The sequence below is a fragment of the Pyxicephalus adspersus genome, chromosome Z (assembly GCF_032062135.1).
Source record: "Pyxicephalus adspersus chromosome Z, UCB_Pads_2.0, whole genome shotgun sequence".
NCBI classification, from domain to species: domain Eukaryota; kingdom Metazoa; phylum Chordata; class Amphibia; order Anura; family Pyxicephalidae; genus Pyxicephalus; species Pyxicephalus adspersus.
In genome coordinates, this window is record NC_092871.1 from 28,462,279 (window position 1) to 28,480,794 (window position 18,516).

General features: G+C 36.5%; 1 protein-coding gene across 8 annotated transcripts in view; it reads right to left on the minus strand.

The window, feature by feature from the left end:
• The window catches only part of ATP11C (ATPase phospholipid transporting 11C), an 81,801-nt gene that overhangs the window by 21,500 nt on the left and 41,785 nt on the right, over positions 1-18,516 (minus strand). For all 8 annotated transcript variants that reach the window (XM_072430850.1, XM_072430854.1, XM_072430849.1 and 5 more), the window contains 13 exons: positions 17,323-17,370; positions 17,180-17,244; positions 15,244-15,325; positions 13,682-13,832; positions 11,961-12,158; positions 10,544-10,687; positions 8,905-9,062; positions 5,925-5,996; positions 4,616-4,689; positions 2,800-2,903; positions 2,269-2,450; positions 1,406-1,669; positions 13-181 (listed from right to left, as the gene is read on the minus strand). In XM_072430850.1, the coding sequence (XP_072286951.1) occupies positions 13-181; positions 1,406-1,669; positions 2,269-2,450; positions 2,800-2,903; positions 4,616-4,689; positions 5,925-5,996; positions 8,905-9,062; positions 10,544-10,687; positions 11,961-12,158; positions 13,682-13,832; positions 15,244-15,325; positions 17,180-17,244; positions 17,323-17,370 (1,711 nt within the window). The remainder of the gene's footprint in view (positions 1-12; positions 182-1,405; positions 1,670-2,268; positions 2,451-2,799; positions 2,904-4,615; positions 4,690-5,924; positions 5,997-8,904; positions 9,063-10,543; positions 10,688-11,960; positions 12,159-13,681; positions 13,833-15,243; positions 15,326-17,179; positions 17,245-17,322; positions 17,371-18,516) is intronic.

Consider the following 18,516-nt stretch of genomic DNA (forward strand, 5'->3'; position numbering starts at 1 on the left):
ATTTATACACACCTGTGCTTTTTGTAAGGGTGCCATACGACAACATAAGACTGCAGTACACTTCTGACAAATCTGCAGAAAGATGTTTTTATAATGGCTGGAGCTACACTTGGAATTCAGTATAAGAGAAAGTGTGGAACCATCAATTATCAAGCCATAATCTTGGTTTCCTGACCAGCTCCTGAAACACACAAAGAATGGTATGTAGACCTATAGTTACGGTTAAGAAGCCAGAGAAAAAAACACAGTTAAAATGAGGCGTTACCATAACAGGAATTCTGGTAAATGGGGGTGCAAAAGGATTGACCCTTGTATGTATGTCCCTATAGGTCCGAAATACTTCCGCTGCTTAAAGAAAAATCTAACATTTTCTCATACATGCACCCATACGTGATTATTATATTTATTTATAATAACTTAAATAACTTAGTAATAAAGGAAATCTTTAAATACCTTTAACACTAAGTATTAAAGAGATATAATTTTAATCAACATATTATACAATGTTACATGATTAACCTGCACACTTGACAAGTACAAACAAAAGAGATGAGGACCCTTCCCAACAGAGCTCACAATCTTAAAGGTGGTAGAGTTTGGCAATGGGAAAATGGCTAGGGGTGTATTTATACCAGGTCATAAATGAACTTGGGATAAGAGATGTGGAATGATTTAAAGGCTAAGCACAGTGGGCTGACTGATTGTAAGGAGATTGTGAGGAGATTTGCAAAAAGAAGCAGCAGATGACAATGAGTGGAGGAAAAAAAAAGATACAGCATTCATGATAGATTGTAGAGGCAAGAGTGTCTGCAGAGAACCCCTGCTAAAGTTATTATATCCATAGCTCAAAGTAAATTAGTATGGTGGTCAGGCGGAAGAATGCCTTTAAGAATTCTGGCCATTGGAAAGAATGTCATCCTAACAGATAGCCAAAAAGATCATTTTTATCAACTACTCTTTGCTCAAAGAACACCTACCAACCTCTGGAGGAACCTTGGTTGAGAAATACTGTGTTACCAGATACCAGAGAAGAGGATGTTGTAGTAGTTGAAGTGAGAGATAAAAATAGTATAGTATGTACCAGATAAAAAATGTACTTAAAGATATCATTTTTGATTTACTATTGTACTATCCCAAATATATTAAGTTTTAAGCTGTTCATTCTCTGACAGTATTCTCCACAAAATTTGTTTAAGCTAGGTGGGAAGAAGCTGTAGACGAGTGGTAGCACCTGTACTGACCCAAAAATAGCTGGGTGGCTACTGAAAAGTGCTAGGTGGTGCACCTGGCTAAAAGGGGCTGGGGAGAACAGTTGTCAATATCAGCTAACAAACACTGTATGTACATTACCTGCATGCTAAACATAATGTTCCAGTTGCTCATGACTAGTACATAAGGATCTCACCTTTGAATACTTCCTTTAACTTTAGGAGCCTCTTGCACCAGTTTTCGATGATACTCTAAAAGCAGTTCCTGCAAGCGATCTTCTTTTCTTTCGCACTCTTCTACATTTTTGGTGGTCAGTTCCAGCAGTTCAGTGTTATTCTGGAACAGTCTACAAGCATAGCAGGTGGATTTGGCAGTCTCCATTTTGTCACCCGTCAACACCCAAACTTTCATTCCTGCAGCATGAAAAGCTTCAATGGTTTCTGCTGCTTGCTCCTGGAGTCTGTTAATAATGACAATATAATGTAAAAGAACTTCCAGCATTTAGGAAATTAATTTTGTGGCTGTATTGTAGTTTTATGACTTTCCATAAAAACTTCCTCTAAGTAGTTAGACCTAATCTGCCAATGGCCTGTGGTGCAATAAGCAGAAAATATGCTGCCAAATTATAAATAGGCAACTTTTCTAAGCAGAACACCCTTTTCTGACTAGCAGGGATTATAACTTCCAGCTTGCCTTGCAGCATCTGCAGAGTAAAATACAATGAAGATGACTGGGTGGCAAGATCGGTTTCTCAATAGCTTTCAGAACAAAAGTTGGCTATGCTGCTTACCCTTTATGTTATGCACATAAAAGAAAGAATAGACCCCTCCTAGATTTTCAAAACTGTAATGGATTCTAATTTCTGTATGCATTTGTAGAGCACATCAACATGTATTTGCATTATTCATGGGCCAAAATCACATATGTTTTGGTCTAAGTAGTTCTTTCAAGAGAGGAACAACAGAGAGGAAAATTCATCTATACAAAATAGCCCACTGTATTGCCATTAGAATTAAAACGGTCTTTCTGGTTAACCAGATGTCCGCTTTACCCGCTTACCTGTCTTCTACTGCAGTAGCTCCAAGTAGGTGCATATCATCTTCTATGTCATCAAAAACTCTGGCCAATTTCTCTTCTCTATCCTGCAAAGCTATCTTTGCCTCATTTAGCTGCTTGTTAATTTTGTCATACTCCTCTTGAGTTAATTCTTTGAATGCCACACACAGAGTACGATATCCATCCTACAAGAAAAATAAAATGGAGCTAGAATGGCATATTTATTTATTGGCCTGTATTCCTTTACCACACTGATGAAATATCAAAATTTTGCTTTCTTCTAAACTCTCATACAGTACACACACCCACACCAGTACTTTGGAAAACTCTGCCAGTATGCCCTGGGTAACCAGACTGAACTGAAACATACATACATACAGATATTAAAAAAAAAAAAAAAAAAAAAGTTACAAAGACAAATAAAGGTTAATATCAATCATAAAACATGAATGTAGTTTCACACACCTGATGTGATGTAATTTAGCAAATAGCACACTCGAGTCTAAACATGTATAGAACAAGTTCTGGACCTACCAGAGCATTCTGCTCCACGTGCACCTTAACCCGCTCAATCTCATCACGTGCTACTCTGTTAAACACAGAGGAGTCGGCTCCTTTGCAGAAAAGGAAAATCTGTCCTGAAAAAGAAGGCACAAAAAGAAAGCACAACAATGTTACAGTAAATTCCATAAAAAAAAAAAAAAATTACATGAAACAAATATGGAGATGGGTGGTTTCTGTAAAAACAAGTTCTGCAATATTTTGGAGATCAGCACTAATAGAAATTGCTGTTTTAGTGCACACATTTCAGCCAGCATCTGGCTTCCACAAATAAAAAATACACAACAAAAACAAATATTTTGAAAGTAAACCAAGTGTAAAGAATCCAAACGACATTCAAAGTAAGTGTACAATTTTCAAGCTAAACATAGCAAATAAAACAATATTTAACTCGCATAGTCACATATAATTTTCCATAAATAAATATTTACTATTTCAGTGAACAACTGTGGACTAGAAATCTTGTTAGGATTTTGATTTGGAATATTTCAGAGGGCAGAAATGTAATTGAAGCCTCCAGGCTCTATTCACTTTCTGGTGCTTCCCAAGTAACAGTTTACCAGACATGTCCATCCACCCTGGTTTGTTACTGTGCTGCTTTTGAATACTTGTGTATTAAAACATTGCTTGGCCATTTGTCAACACATGCAGCAAGAGAAATAGGAGGCTGCCACTAATAATATTTAGATGCTGCCTTGCTGTCTGTGGCTTTAATATTTGTGACACTAAGCCGAAACAAACATGAGATTAGAAATGTAATTAGAAGTTAGTCTGAAATAAAAACCAGGTCAGATCCCACTGAAGCTACTAAGCTGAAACAACCAGGGGACTAGCATTTTTGGGGAGCTTCCATAGTTGAAACAAACTAAATCTAGTGAAAGTGGTGTGTCGGGGAAAAATAAGGCTTGAGAGGACAGGCCTAGGTGATAAAACAGAGGTTTTTGCCTTGTTGTAACTTGTAATGCACACTGTAAGAAGACTATGAACAGTTTTAGTACAAGAGTCTACAACTTTGGAAGACTGAAGGTAAAAAATAGAGTTCAGCTTTATTAGCAACCCGTTCAGGTGCAGGAACTTTTGACAGCATCTGGCTTCCACAGAAAAAATACTGCCATCTTGATTAGATGGAAAGTTCCTATACACATCTATGTGTCTGTCTGTTAGGAAACGGATACTGTATTAAAATCATTCATTTCACTTTAGATAAATCCCCTATTAGTTCTTGTGTGCAGGTACAGTGCACTACAAGCATCAGTTTAAAATATTGTGGTTACTCCAGAAAAAACAGAATCAGATTTACAATTGACAATAACTAGTGAAATAAAGTATGTCTTCTATGTTGCTTATTTATTTAAATTATGGTTCATTTATTATTTACACTGTGCTGTGAAAATATTCATTTTTACTGTTTAACTATTTAAACAGTTTTACTTGTTAGGTGAAGCTAATCAAAATGAAAACCTAAAGTGATACAGACATCCTACAGTTACATTGTTCTGGGAAGGGACACACTGCTGGAAACCATTTAGAAGTACTTATTTCATAGATTATAAGAAATTAGGATCTAAAATGATGTCTATGTATCCACAAGGATTCTAGACATGATGTAATTAATATAAACTAAAGAAGAAAAATTATATGGAAGCCAACTGTCTGTTTTCTCACACCTTTAATTCATCTTACCAATTTAGGTTTATGAATATTAAATGGGTGCTTTGAATACATTCCTTCACTAGACAGATATACATATGCTTCTGTGTTTTTATTAAGAGCAATCAATAATCTGTACCTGTGTTTGCTTTTACAAGAACACTCATTCGCCGTCTGACAGGATCAAAGTTCAGCACATGCAGAAGCTGGTAGCTAAAAAATAGAAACATGCAAAATTATGTTATCAAGAATAAAATGTATATAAGTAATTTGCCTAATTTCAGAGACAGCGGGTGGGATTTATGCCTGAACTGTACTGACTTGCATATTAACAAAATAGCTTAACCAATTCTTGCTGCTAGTTATATATATTATCTCCAACTGACATCTAATTATATACCAGGGTAAATCTGAACATTTTGTTATTTTTAATAGCTGTCCATGAGTTGGCATTGTTAAAGTGGAAATCCAGCCACACTGCTAAACACAGAGCTAAATAAAAATATAGGACCTATTTTATCTCCAAGAATTTTCATTATTTTTATTTTCCACATTCATAATTCCCATTCATACCCCACTACACTGCAGGATTTTTACATCACTATTCCAACACTGTAGCTTTTTCGTTTACACTCCACTCTCCTAAAGAGATTTAATGCCTAAGGAACCTTCAGCATCCAACACACTTCTGGGTGTTATGATGTCTGCTTCCCCAGCTGTATGATGTGGTTCCTTCTGACCACTATTGTCATTGTGTTTTTGCAGAACTTTAGTAGTGAACTCATAGTCAAGGGTGGAACCACATTGTACAGCAGGAGATGCCGACATTCCATACACTTTGACCATCATATCTTATAAAGCAAGCAAAGATCTTTGCTACTTCTCACCAGACATAGCAAAAATTATTTCTTGTTGTAAAGGGTGAAAAATTGTTATTTTTTACATATAAGACCAATTTAAGGCATAATTTCATAATCTGGCAAAAAAAGATGTATTACTCTGAAGGTCTGTGTTTACTACCTTTTCTTCATTCCGGCACTGCAGCTTCTGTTTCAGTCTTCAGCATTGAACACTTCTAGGAGTGTCAAATGTCTGTGGACCCCATGCCACACCATGATTTCCTCATCCCAGTCCTGTATCAATTTGCAGGTTGAAGAAAATTGTAGCATGTAGTGGGGAACACAGACATTCAACATCCCACAAGTGTTAAATATTAAAAAGAGTGATGAAGGGTGCTCAAAAAATGGTAAGTAAGGGGCATGGGATGCTATAGATGTGCATATAACACCTAGTCTATTGAAGGGAGCTTTTAACTTCAGAGTTTGCTTTAATAAATACCTTCAACAGTTCGACAAATATTTACCAAGCCCAGTTTAAAACTGTAGTGTCATATATTACAGACTCAAAATAAAGCTGAATAATCCAGTTAAATAACTGTGTATACTTACAGTTCCATTTCATTTTTTTTGTTCAGTACTTTTATGAAATCATTTTCAGTCCCCATGTATGTAAACCCATACCTAAAAAATAAAAATCAAAGAACAATCACAATGGAATTACTATATTTGTTCAAAAATACAATGACATTAACATACCAAAAAAAGATTAATACACAAAAAGTCGTTGTATTACCAGGGAGCCCATATATAAAAAAGCAGCCTGGCCCAACTGCGGCCACAATGTTGCTTTAAAAAAAAAAAAAAAAAACGTCCTTTCCACATACTTTTTTTGGAGTCTAAAGGCAATCTGAGCGCAAATTATTTTCATTTTAAATTAGGGGTGTGTTTTGCAGTGTTACATGGAGAACATGCTAAAGGACAATACAGGCTCACTATGTAAATCTATTATAAAATGCAGGGAGAGTGAATCGTAATCAATGCAATATCCTGGGAACAGCAGATTTAACTATTAACCAAAAATAGGACACCGAGTTGCATACTCTTTGAACCAAAGCATGTCATTTTTCTTACACTACATTATAATAGTCAGTAAATGACAAATGTCAGCTTGTCTGAGTATTGCCAGTGTATCTGAAATGTGAATATTTTACGTCGTTAGCACCAGTATAAAAAGACAGAAAACTCACAGGGTGTGATCCTGTTATAGTGTTGTGAAGTGCTGATTAGTCACCAGTAGAGGGAAGTGTGACATTAAAATGTCTTCATTGCAAACTGCAGGAGGGAAATGTCAGACTTGTCTCCTTATGTGAACCACACTGACTAGAAGTGGGAGGGATAAAGGGGAAACTGAAGTGTACAAGCAGATGCTGCTGACACGTCTAATAGGGACACCGAAAGGAAGCTTGTATTTATAACACTTTGCTGTTGTACTGGCATGCTGTGAAAATGTTACTCACCTATAAATTTGCTAAAGAAAATTGAACATACCACAAGAAAAATGATTTGGGGTTTAGGAAATGGATTGAACAAAATGAAAAGGCCGAAAAGGTGTCCTATGTGACGTAGCTAATATGTCCATGAAGGCAACCCCTTGTGTCTCATTTATATGCATGAATATTCTATAAGTCTATAAAAGTGTGGCTATATTTGGTTAAAATATTTTGGTGATAGGAAACCTTTACTGAAAGAATTGTACAGGATTCTAAAAACACAAGTTCTCTGATCATCATATAACATAAGAGGGAAGACTCTGTGCCATACACAGCACCCAGAAAGGCAGCTGCTTCAGTTTGTGTGCTTAACCACAAATAATGAGATGACCCACACCCAAGCTGCCATAAATAACATCTCTGGCACTAACCCAATTAGACATGAGCCTAACGGGTGGTCCTAACATCAACAAAACAAAAATTAACTGGTCACTATGTATGGAAGAGCAGAAATGATCTTCTAAAAGAGGAAGTGTGTTGGGATGACAGAACACCTTTCCATTTTCCCCTTTTGGTTTACAGTACCTGCTGTATGCTGATGACACTCAGATCTATCTGTCCCCTGACCTGTCTTCCTAAGTCCTGGATAAGGTCTCATGCTGCCTGTCAGGCATCTCGTCACAGATGACAGATTTTTGAAACTCAACCTGAATAAAACCAAACTCATCACCCCCACCCCCACCCTCAATTTCAAGTCTCCCCCTGACATATTCCTAACTGTTAACAACACTGTTATTCGTCCCTCCCCTCATGCACACTGTCTTCACGTCACCTTCAATTCTGCCCTCTCATTTACCCCCCATATTCAGAACATTTCCAGGTTCTGTCACTTTCGCCTACGCAACATCTCCAAAATCCACCCCTACCTGTCCCGCGAGACCACCAAACTCCTTGTACATGCTCTTATCATCTCTCGTCTGGACTACTGTAACCTCCTCTCTGGTATTCCACTAACCCGACTCTCTCCTCTACAATCTATCATGAATGCTGCAGCCAGACTCATCCATCCTTCTCATCACTCTTCTTCTGCCTCTCTTTGTAGTTCTCTTCATTGGCTTCCATTTCACCTTATAATCAAATTCAAGTTCCTCTACTTTACCTTCAAATCCCAGCACAGTTCTTGTCCAGCTTACCTTTCTGACCGGTATAAAATACACCCCTAGCCGCGCCCTTCGCTCCTTTAATGACCCACTAATGACTTACGCACTCATAACCTCATCACACGCACGGCTCCAAGACTTTTCTAGAGCTGCCCTACCTCTCTGGAATGGTCTTCCTTGTCCTATTTGCCTTGCTACTACTTTCTGCTTCTTTAAAAAAAGCTCTCAAAACCCATCTTTTCAAACTTAAATGTACAGAGCTGTGTTATACGCTGGCGCTATGTTAATACTGTTTAATAATAAAAACACAATAAAATGGGTGAGTGTTTTGCATTTTACAAAGCTGGTAACTAGACAAGGCTAATAATACTACCAGAAATAACACCTGCACAATAACACAGGGCAAAAGCAATTAGCCCACAAGATATGACACATAAGTGCTTTGTGCCTATCTACGATAAATGTAATGGTGCATTGGAGCATGGGTATTACAAACCCACCCTTATTTCCTCATAAGCAAAAAAAGCCCTATCTTAGTTAAGTATATTAGCAGCACCAATACGTGGATGAACAGAAGTATGATAGCAACTAGCTATATCTATAAACGATGTACATTTACTTAAAAAAACAAAAAAAGCTTAACTGCTGCTATATTTGTTAAGGGGTGAAATAAGGAAGTCAATAAAAATGTGTTGTCACATACTCACACATTTTTTTATGCCGGCACAAAACTCAGCAATGCAGCAGATATGAAGCAACGAGTGGTCAATGACACCACTGTCAGTTGTAATAAAAAAAGAACAACTTGAAAATAATATTTATAGGACAATAGATTTGTATCATAACTCGCTGATTTGATGCAAATATGTTAGGACAGGTAGGGACAGAAAATAAAATCATAAAACATATATAATACGTATTTCTACATCTGGCACTCACTTTTTGGCCCCAGTCACCAGTGCTATTTCATCAGGAGAAGAGGAGATGTAAGCACATTTATTTTCGGAGCTGGACATTGGCCCATCCGTCTGAGATTCTTCTTTAATCTGCACAGTGTGGCAGAGGCACAGTGCACGCAGGAACAGATCCTCCCTATCCTAGAAAACAAGAGCAAACAACAGGAATGGCATCAAAACTGAAAGAAAAAGCATGCTTCATTACCACACTGTATTTTCTACTACCCAATGCAAAAAGTTAACCATTTTGAGCTGTCAACCCCTTCGTAATTCAGAATTAAAATGATTTATGAATTATTAATCTTTGTTTTCAATTATGAAATACATTAATGTAGCAGGCACATATGCACCTTAAAACAGAAGATCTATACAGAGAAGTTGTTCCTTATACTTGTCTTAAAGGAAGCAGTTCCACCATTTTCTAGTTTAACCATGTTCAAAATTAAGGGTTATCGACTCATGTCCTAAAGGGGTAGAATTTACACACATTTTAGCCTCAGACAGACAGCAGTACATGAAGTTATGAACAGTTTACATGATGAGGCCTGTATGTGGCCCTCAGGGACTGGAGTTGAGGACCCCTGCTCTAAATCTTCTTTGGGTCCTATGCATTAAAATCCAATCACTAAAATTTGTGCATACTAAAGGCTATGTATACATAGTCGTTCTTCTCTATGGAGAGGAGTGAGAACGACGGAGCGGCTCCCCGCTGTGCTCTCCCCCCTTCACGTGCATTGTGTTTATTCTTTGCTCATGGATTCTCGAGGATGGACCCATGAACGACGTTAGATGTCCGCTGTACACGTCAGATTCTTGTCGGATACTAGCCCTGAAGCGATAATGGCACAAGAATCATCTGAGGTGTGTACGTAGCCTAAAGTTTTTTTTTTTTTTTCATTCTACGTCACCCGATCTCACTCCTGGGTCGGGTGACGTAGGAAGAACAGTAATCGCTGGCTCCGGGGCGAGGCGGGACCTAATGCACAACACCACTGAAGCGATCGGACAGCCCTGCGGGATTAAAGGTACATGTACTTTTTTTTTTTTTTTTGGCATTTTGGGTTTAGTTACTCTTTAACTACAAACTTAGCATCCATTTGCTTAATATTTTTATTTAAACATTAAGATGTCACGTGTAATAAATATAATGTTGATAAAACAATCATGAAAAAAATAAGTATTACAAACTGTCTGTCTTTTAGGAAGCATGAGCTTTCTTCCAATTATTATTCTCATGTAATAGGAGATTCTAAGGAACATTGCCCAACATGGAATGTCAAATAAAAATTGAAAAATATATTTTAGGTTAGCTGTACTAATAATAGATTTTTAGCGACAAAGAAACACAGCATCTGTGTTGACCTTTACTATTCAACACAGCAGAAACCCAACTTCTGGATGTAGATTTGTAGAAGTGACATAGAAGAGGTACATTACCAGACTTTACACAATAAGAACAACATCAGAGATTTCTGCATATCTGACCCTAGTGATGAACATGAAAAATCCAGATACCTATTGTTTGATTAGTCTCAGAGTTTTAATTTTACACAAAACGATCCAAGGCCATCACAGCCCATGAATTCATGTAAATCACAGCAGAACGGCACTACGGTAATTACCTGAGAGGCCTTTCCAAAGGTTTCCACAGGACAGTCTGGTACATCCGCAGATTCCCTGTATTTGTAGCCATCAATGCAACATTCAATAAATTCCATAGAGTTTTCTGTGAGAGTCCCAGTTTTATCTGTAAAAATGTATTCCACCTATAAAACAGGATAAGAAAACAAATTCAGTTGCACTATTTATTTTTGTAATATTGTTATAAACAGAAAACTATTTCCAAAAAAAAACAATCCAAACCGTTAAAGAACACAGCCCTTTACTTTTTACAAAATATAGGTATAGAATACAATGTAAAACTAAAGCAATTGTTGGAAACCTTGATTTTTGCTCCCCTCTAAAACCAATGGCAAAATATGGCAAACCTAACACAGATATTTTTTTTTTTTTTTTTTTTTTTAACAAGCATCCCAATTTAGTAAATTTTTTTTTGGAGAGATAAACGGTACTATTCTAGCTTGACATCACCCCTAAAGAATACATCAGCAGATTCATAGTAATGTTTACCTCAAATGAGGGTGTGATAGGGGCCAATTTAATTAAAAGGTGAAAAAAAACAGGTAAACTTGCTCTATTGCCAAGAACATTGGTGGAGTCCCACAAAAGATGCAACTTCAAGTAGTGTAAACTTTGATAATGACTAGCACATGCACCTTCTACAAACTCTCCCTGCACCACCATCTTTAGTTTAGCTACTGGTCCAGGTGTTGTTCTTATATGTGGTATAATAAATGGTAAAGAACATGGGGCCTTTAACAAACTTTAGAGATTTAGAGCCAGTGTTGGAAGACATTTGTGCACTTCAGAACTGTTCTGCAGAACAAGTCTATGGGAATGCAAAAACAGCTGAAGTAGATCAAAGTCACCTGGAATGAACTCTGAATAATCTCAGAAGTGCCTTAACCTGATAAAAAACACTTGCACCACTACCCAATTGAAGCCCATTCACACTGGCTCTTACAAAAGTACAGAAGTTAAACTGTGGTGAAAAAAAACATGCCTGATGATATGCCTCCATAGTGTATGTTACTTTACACAAATTGGTAAATATACATGCTTTTGCATGCAGTGAATAATACAAATTGGGACTATGCTGGCCAGGCTTGCCTTAACTATGCTCCAGAAGACACAAAGTTCAAAAAACAGATTTACACGACTGTGCAATTCTTACAAGATGCAGACAAGGTTGTTTTCAAGAAAAAAAAATGAAAATATTTTAACTAAGGGAGAAAGTAGGGAAATAGATAAAAAGGACAACATGTGGAAGCAGTTGTGTAGTTCAACTTTATTGAAAGATATTTAAATGGTGGAAATAACCACTGCCTTCTAGTTGAGGAAAAAGATTGGGAGTTTGAGCGTTACTGGTAAGTATATACATTTTTACTTTTTAGAATGTACAGCAGCAAAGTTGCTCACCTGTCCAAGTTCTTCATTAAGGTCAGATGTGTTGACCAAAGCTCCTTCCTTAATTTCCTCATCATACATTTCCTTATCCCATGCAATGAAGAAAGATCCCAAGAACTTCTGCATTTCTACAGTGACATACATGGAAACAGGGATGATGAAGTTGAATAGGACCATGAAGGACAAAAAATCTGTGAAAATCTTGAGGATCTAAAAACAAACAGAAAAGACACATCACAAAATCAGAAACTGTCCACCCTGTTAAATTTACAGCATCATATTCAAATATCATTTAAATTGCATATGAAAGTCACATTCATGATAGATTTTGTTACTATGGTATTTTTTCACGCTTCAACAGACCATTACAAGAGGATGAGAGGTAAAACTTTCCAAACTCCTCCCTCCTGCAACAGCCAGAGTTCTCCTGTCAGTCTGGCCATAATCTCATCCACTTTAGTACAAGTCTATTAGCCTTAGACTGTATAGAATGACACTAAAGGCCTGCAGCATCAAGCAGTGGAGAGCGTCACCTGCAGTAGAAATTATTCCCCATGATTTACGTTTACATTATAGGGAATTCAATAAAAGCACAACACTGGAACATAGTAGCTGTTAGCTACTACATGTAGCTGTTAGTACAAATCTTGTTGCGGCACTAGGATGACCCAATGCCACTTGCAGTCCCTGCAATTCCCTCTCTTCCAGGAAGTGGAGATAAGGGATATCCCTGATTCCATGCTAAAATTCAATTTTCTTGTTCCAGATTAACCTATCAGAAGCACTGGGCTGTAAAAAGTATGAAGGGGTATGTCTAGTCTTCATCTAATAGTAACTTTAATAAATCATGTCCTCAGCCTACCACTGGCTGAGTTGGTCACATTTGATTTGTTAATGGTTTTATTTAAAGCGTACCTAAACTTGGAATTTCCACTTTACATAAAAGGGTAGGGAACCCTTTTATGTAGGGTAAAATGTAGTTTTTTTGGTGCAACAGCCTTAAAAAAAAAACAGCCTTCTAATTCTTGTCTGTCTAGGTGGTCGAGAATGAATAGGAGCACAAAGCCTCCTGGGATACCTAAGTCAGACATCCTGGGAGGCTCTTGGGCGCTCCTTCTGCGCATGCCGGAGCATCTCGGGCGTGCCCAGAAGGAGCCTTTTTGCTCAAAGAGAAAAATTTGCTGATCTCACATATGCGCAGTGAGATCAGCCAATTTCTTTTTTCATCCTACATCATCCGATCTCGTGCCTGGGTCGGGTGACGTAGGATGAAGAACCCGGAAGAGAAGACGAAGATGGCAGTGCCCAGGGCGCCAGCTCCAGGATAATGCAGGACCCAATGCCGGACACCCTCAGAGTGATCAGACTGCCCTGTGGGATTTTGAGTTTAGTTCCTCTTTAAATGTTGATACATAAATAAATTGTGTAGAAAAAAAGATATGTACAGTACATAACTATGTACAATCTTAAAAAGTTATATAAGATAAGTAAGAATAAAAAAATGAGCTATAATGGAATATTCTTGCACCTGTGTAAAATTTTCTAAACAAGTTATAAAATTGAAACATAATAAAATATCAATCTGTTGAAAAAAAATAAATGCAAATGTTTTCTTCACAAAAGACGGGATGAAAAGTAACACCTAAAAGATTACATACATATTACAGAACAATGAAATTGAATAAAATAGTCTGACACATTGGCCTCATGCAGACACAAAAAATACAATATACCTTGAATGACTCTTTCTCTTTGCGAGTTTTCTCATTGTACCATGGCTCATCATTAGCAGGATTACTCTGCCATACGTACTTTAGTGTAGTACAGATTGTTGCTTTGGAAAGCAGGATGGACAAATAGACTATTAAAAATGCATTGATTGACCTGTAAGAAAGATGACAAAACAAATCACTTTATCAAGGAAAAGGTTACACTATGAGCTTTACTTAAAGCAGCTCTCTCTCGATGAAAACATTGGACAAGCACTGCTTTTGTGCTTTGCTTATTGTTTTTATGTAAGTAGGGTGAAAATTGGCTAGTATATTGGTCATGTACTATCATGTTCCCATGAACCTTTTTATAAATGTTTTCCACTGCTTTCCTAATTGTTTCTGTGCATGTGGCTGAAGCTTCAGAGACAATATGGCATTTTACACCACAGAAATATACCTCTGCTAGGAGTATTGTGCCATAACATGTGATGTCATTGGAGGAACCTGGACTGCTCCACAGCTAGGCAGTTCATGCTGATCAGCATGTCTTCAGAATACATATTATTCTACAGAAAAGAAACTGGCACCATGAACGTACTGTGTAATGAGCTGTGAGCTTGGAAAATCACGACCATATCTGACACTTTCTACACAGTATACTTTCTATACAGAAATGCTAAACTAGCAGCTGCAAAAGGAAACCAAGCCCCTTGTACTATAAATCTCTACAATCCAAGTAATTCTCAGGAATGGAGACGACAGACTAAACATAATTATATATCTCCATAAAACTAACTTAGATATAGGATATAGGAACACGAGGCATTCCACAAAAGCATGACAAGGATATCCTAACTTTGCCAAAATTAAAGAAAATGTTCTAGTACTTTGTCCTAGTTATGTTTTAGGTGAAAAAAACATTCTTTGCCTGTGAATGGATGTTTAAAGTATTTACAAAAACATTACACATTTGCAAATCTGCATGTGCTGTGACCGGACAGTTGGCAACGTGCTAATCGCGAGGAGCGGCCAAAGTCTACAGCAAGGAGAACAGAGAGGAGTATGGGGATTTGACAGAAAATTTTCCCTGAATATCCAAACGTTCCCTGCATTGTATGGATAAAAGAAGTGATGGTTTGAGGGCACAGATGGAAATAAGAATTGAACAATACCTTTTCCTAGCTCTATCCTAAGCTAAAAAAAAAACAAAAAAAAAATAAAAAAAACGTGTTAAACAAAAAAAGTGTTAGTCATTAAGAAACAAATTTCATATGATCTTTACTAGGCTTCTCAATCATAAAATATATTTCAAGCTTTAAAGAAGTGCAATGCACTGATGTAAAATTCAACATGATAACCAAGGACTTCATTATCATCATTAGCTTTTATTATCTGTCCTTGAACTTGAAAGAACAGAGCAAACAGTTATTTTGCTGAAAAGTTTAAAGGATGAGTAGCCTTGGAAGTGTACAGAGGAACTGCTGCTACTAGGTTAACTGAATAAACACACAAAATGTCAGCCATACACATGGGAACAAACAATATAAACTACAGCAAAGTGTTGTTTATAAAACCAGACCTACTTTTCAACAGCAGATCGTTTCTGGGATTTTCCTTGATAGTTCAAAGCCATTTTGGTCTCCATGCCAGTATATACTGCAACACCTGCAAACATAAAAGGAGCACGTAAACATATATTATTGGACAAAAGCATCTTTTTCCACTTCTTTATTGCCATGAAAGCTTTGTGGAAAATTATTTCCTCTAATATAAACAGGTTATTAACAAGAACTAGCTACAAGATCAAGTACTAAGAATATGTGCTATTCAATAACAGAACATCATTTGTTAACCTGTTTTTTTTTTTTTTTTTTTTTAACTCTTTAAATTTAGAAATTTAGTTTTTCCAAAAGAACGGGGACAAATTATATTACAAAAACAGCTGAACATAACAATAGACTGGAGGTGGTAAGGGCTCAATTGTTGTAATCCACATACTAAAACTGTACAACTACATGTTTACGCTTAAAGTGGTAAAATCTCCACATTCAGCATCTAAGTAACACCTCATGTATATTAGGAAGAGCATAAACATCAAGGGTGAACTTGACCTATAGCTTGGTATCAACAAATGTTTTTATATAGTCCTTTTCACAAATTACACATGCAAATCTAAAGTCATGGTAGTGTTGCTAAAATAGAATAGAATCCAATAAAATAGAAAATCATGGCAAACGATACTCTCAGATAAATCCATAACACTGAGATGAAACCAATTATTTTCTATATTTTACAAAGAACAAAAGGGGGGATTTGTTTTTAAATACTAAAAAGGTAGCATAATATCACTTCTAAATAGAAGGGCCGTAAGAGGTAGATTGTGTTATCTATCTATATATCTATGAAACTTTAGGGCAGTTTCTTTTTGATGACGCTGCTGATGATTTTAATGTTTTTCAGGGGCAATGCAGTATCCAACTTCATCCTAAATTTATGAGCTAGAAATAACGTCTCCTGTAAGTAAGGTAGATCATTTTTGTTAAGTTTCAGGGTATTTAAATAACCAGGAAACATATCATATAGTACAAAGTTACTGGGAAATTCACATCAGCTGCAACAATTTATATTAGTCGTGTATAGGAATGAGTGGAATACGAGTAGTCGTATAGAAAGAATGGAATAAAATGTCACTTTCAAGATGTAGAAAGATTGAACAAATAGGCAGAGCCATAAATCAAGAGATGCCATGCCACTACCATTTAGGCGGTTCATAAGTATTGCCTATCTCAGTTCTCTACTGGCACTGCACCACAAAAAATGTAAAAAAAAAAATTCAGAAAAACCATATTGTTGACATTTATCAGTGGAACATGAACTGGAGAGTTCCATATTGTGAAAAAGATTTTCTGCATATACATTTCAATGGGAATCCTTACAAAAAAAAAAAAAAATCATGGGAAACAATGGTGGCCCAGTAAATTTCAAGGGCCCAAGTACTTTAATGAACTAACATGTTGTAAAGGTAGAAAGTCATGGGTGACAATTTTTGAAAATCAATCACAGTAGTGGAAAACGGATATGGACCAAATAATCTTATTATCTTAAAGCATGTGAGTGAATGAAGCAATATACTATGTGACACCTGAAAGCATGACTTGAATTTGTAGCATCTCTTGTGGCTGTATTGCATTAGCAGATCACAAGGACAGATATAGTAGGAAGAATTTGTCAGTATGCTCCACACTGCTGATCTCACAAAGGAAGTGAAATGAATAGTATCAAAAACTGATCTTCATGACCGTTTTTCTATGGCAGCCTATGAGCTTATATACAAAGCATCAATTTTTATTTATTAAGGGTGCCCATAAAAACAACATACAACTAAACAGGTGACACGAGGTATTAACTGGGGAAGGGTTTCACCAATGTAGACATGTCTGTTATAAATAAATAACAAAGATGTGCTAAGAAAAGTGCTAAAGAAAAAAAAGAAGAGAAAAAATGTGGATTTTTTTTTACCATAAACCATCTGTGTATTTTTCAAAGTCGCCCCTTTTAGCAGCAAGTTTTCGGGTCCCAAGGACCTATATATAAAAAAATAGAAAGATTGTAAAAGAAACAAAGAAATTTATAAAATTCTACAAAGATTAGATGATCATTACCTTGCTATAACTTCCTGGTTAGTGTATATGTTCATTCTTCCAACAAACCTGGAATGAAAAAAAACAAACAACTACAATAAGGTTTTCTCCTTTACATTAAATCCCAAATGCTCATGGATTTCAGGAATCAGCCTGTGTTGGACTTCTGTTGAAATCAAATGAGAACCATCAAACACTGAGTTCCAAGCTTTTGTCCATTAGCTCCAAGCGTTCCAAAAGGCTAGAGTTTTCCATTTCATTTGGTACATCTCATTGCAGAGACCTAAGCCCCAGGTAGAGATTGGTTCTATAGCATACAGAATTTTAAGAGTAATCTTCTGCCTATATTCATAAAATCTTTATTATGCAATTACCAGGCAAGACACTTTATCTATTTATTTTTTCAAACCTGCAGTGACAGATATATTCCCTGAAGAAGCTAGATTTTCTGCGAAACGTGTTGGGCTTCTTTTTACATTGAACTGATGTCTCTGAATTTAATGAATGTTATTTCACTTTTGTGTGATTAGTTCCCTACTTTTCAGGTCCAATTACTTTTGGTCCTATATTTTTCTCTATGTTATCAATACTAGAGATGTTTTCACTTGGATTATCGATTGCATAGTCAAACACCTAAAGTGCAGTGAACAGTGGAACTGCTCGTGTGTATTTGGCTTCACAGACACACACCTTTTGACTTTGAATAGGTTTATAGGTCCAATGCCATAATGGCAAAAGGGAACTTTTAGTTTGAAAACTATTTAAACAGATGAACTTGACATTTGTTTCTTTGATGTATTACACAATTTTCCAGTGACTCACGTTTACAGAATCTATTTCATTCTTTCTCAACCTAACATGGGGGAACCTTTGAAATAGCATTTTGGTCTTTGGAAAGTCTATATTTTTATATCCACAGCTCACAGTATAAAAGTGAAGGTTAGTAGGAAGAATGTAAATCCTACAGTTTAAAAAGATAATTGGTATCACCTAAACTGACCTGAAGGGTACAAACTGATCACTGCTAAGGGAACTCTGGTTGAGAAACACCAATTTAATCTCTGATTAATAGTTCTTACAATGAGTGAATGGTTTGCTGGAAGTCAGCTGAATAGAGCAGAGATGTACAGGAGACCCTTGGTAACTCAACTCTGCTACCAACAATTGCAAAAAAGGTGTTGAAAATGCTTAATCAGTAACAAATTGAAGACACAA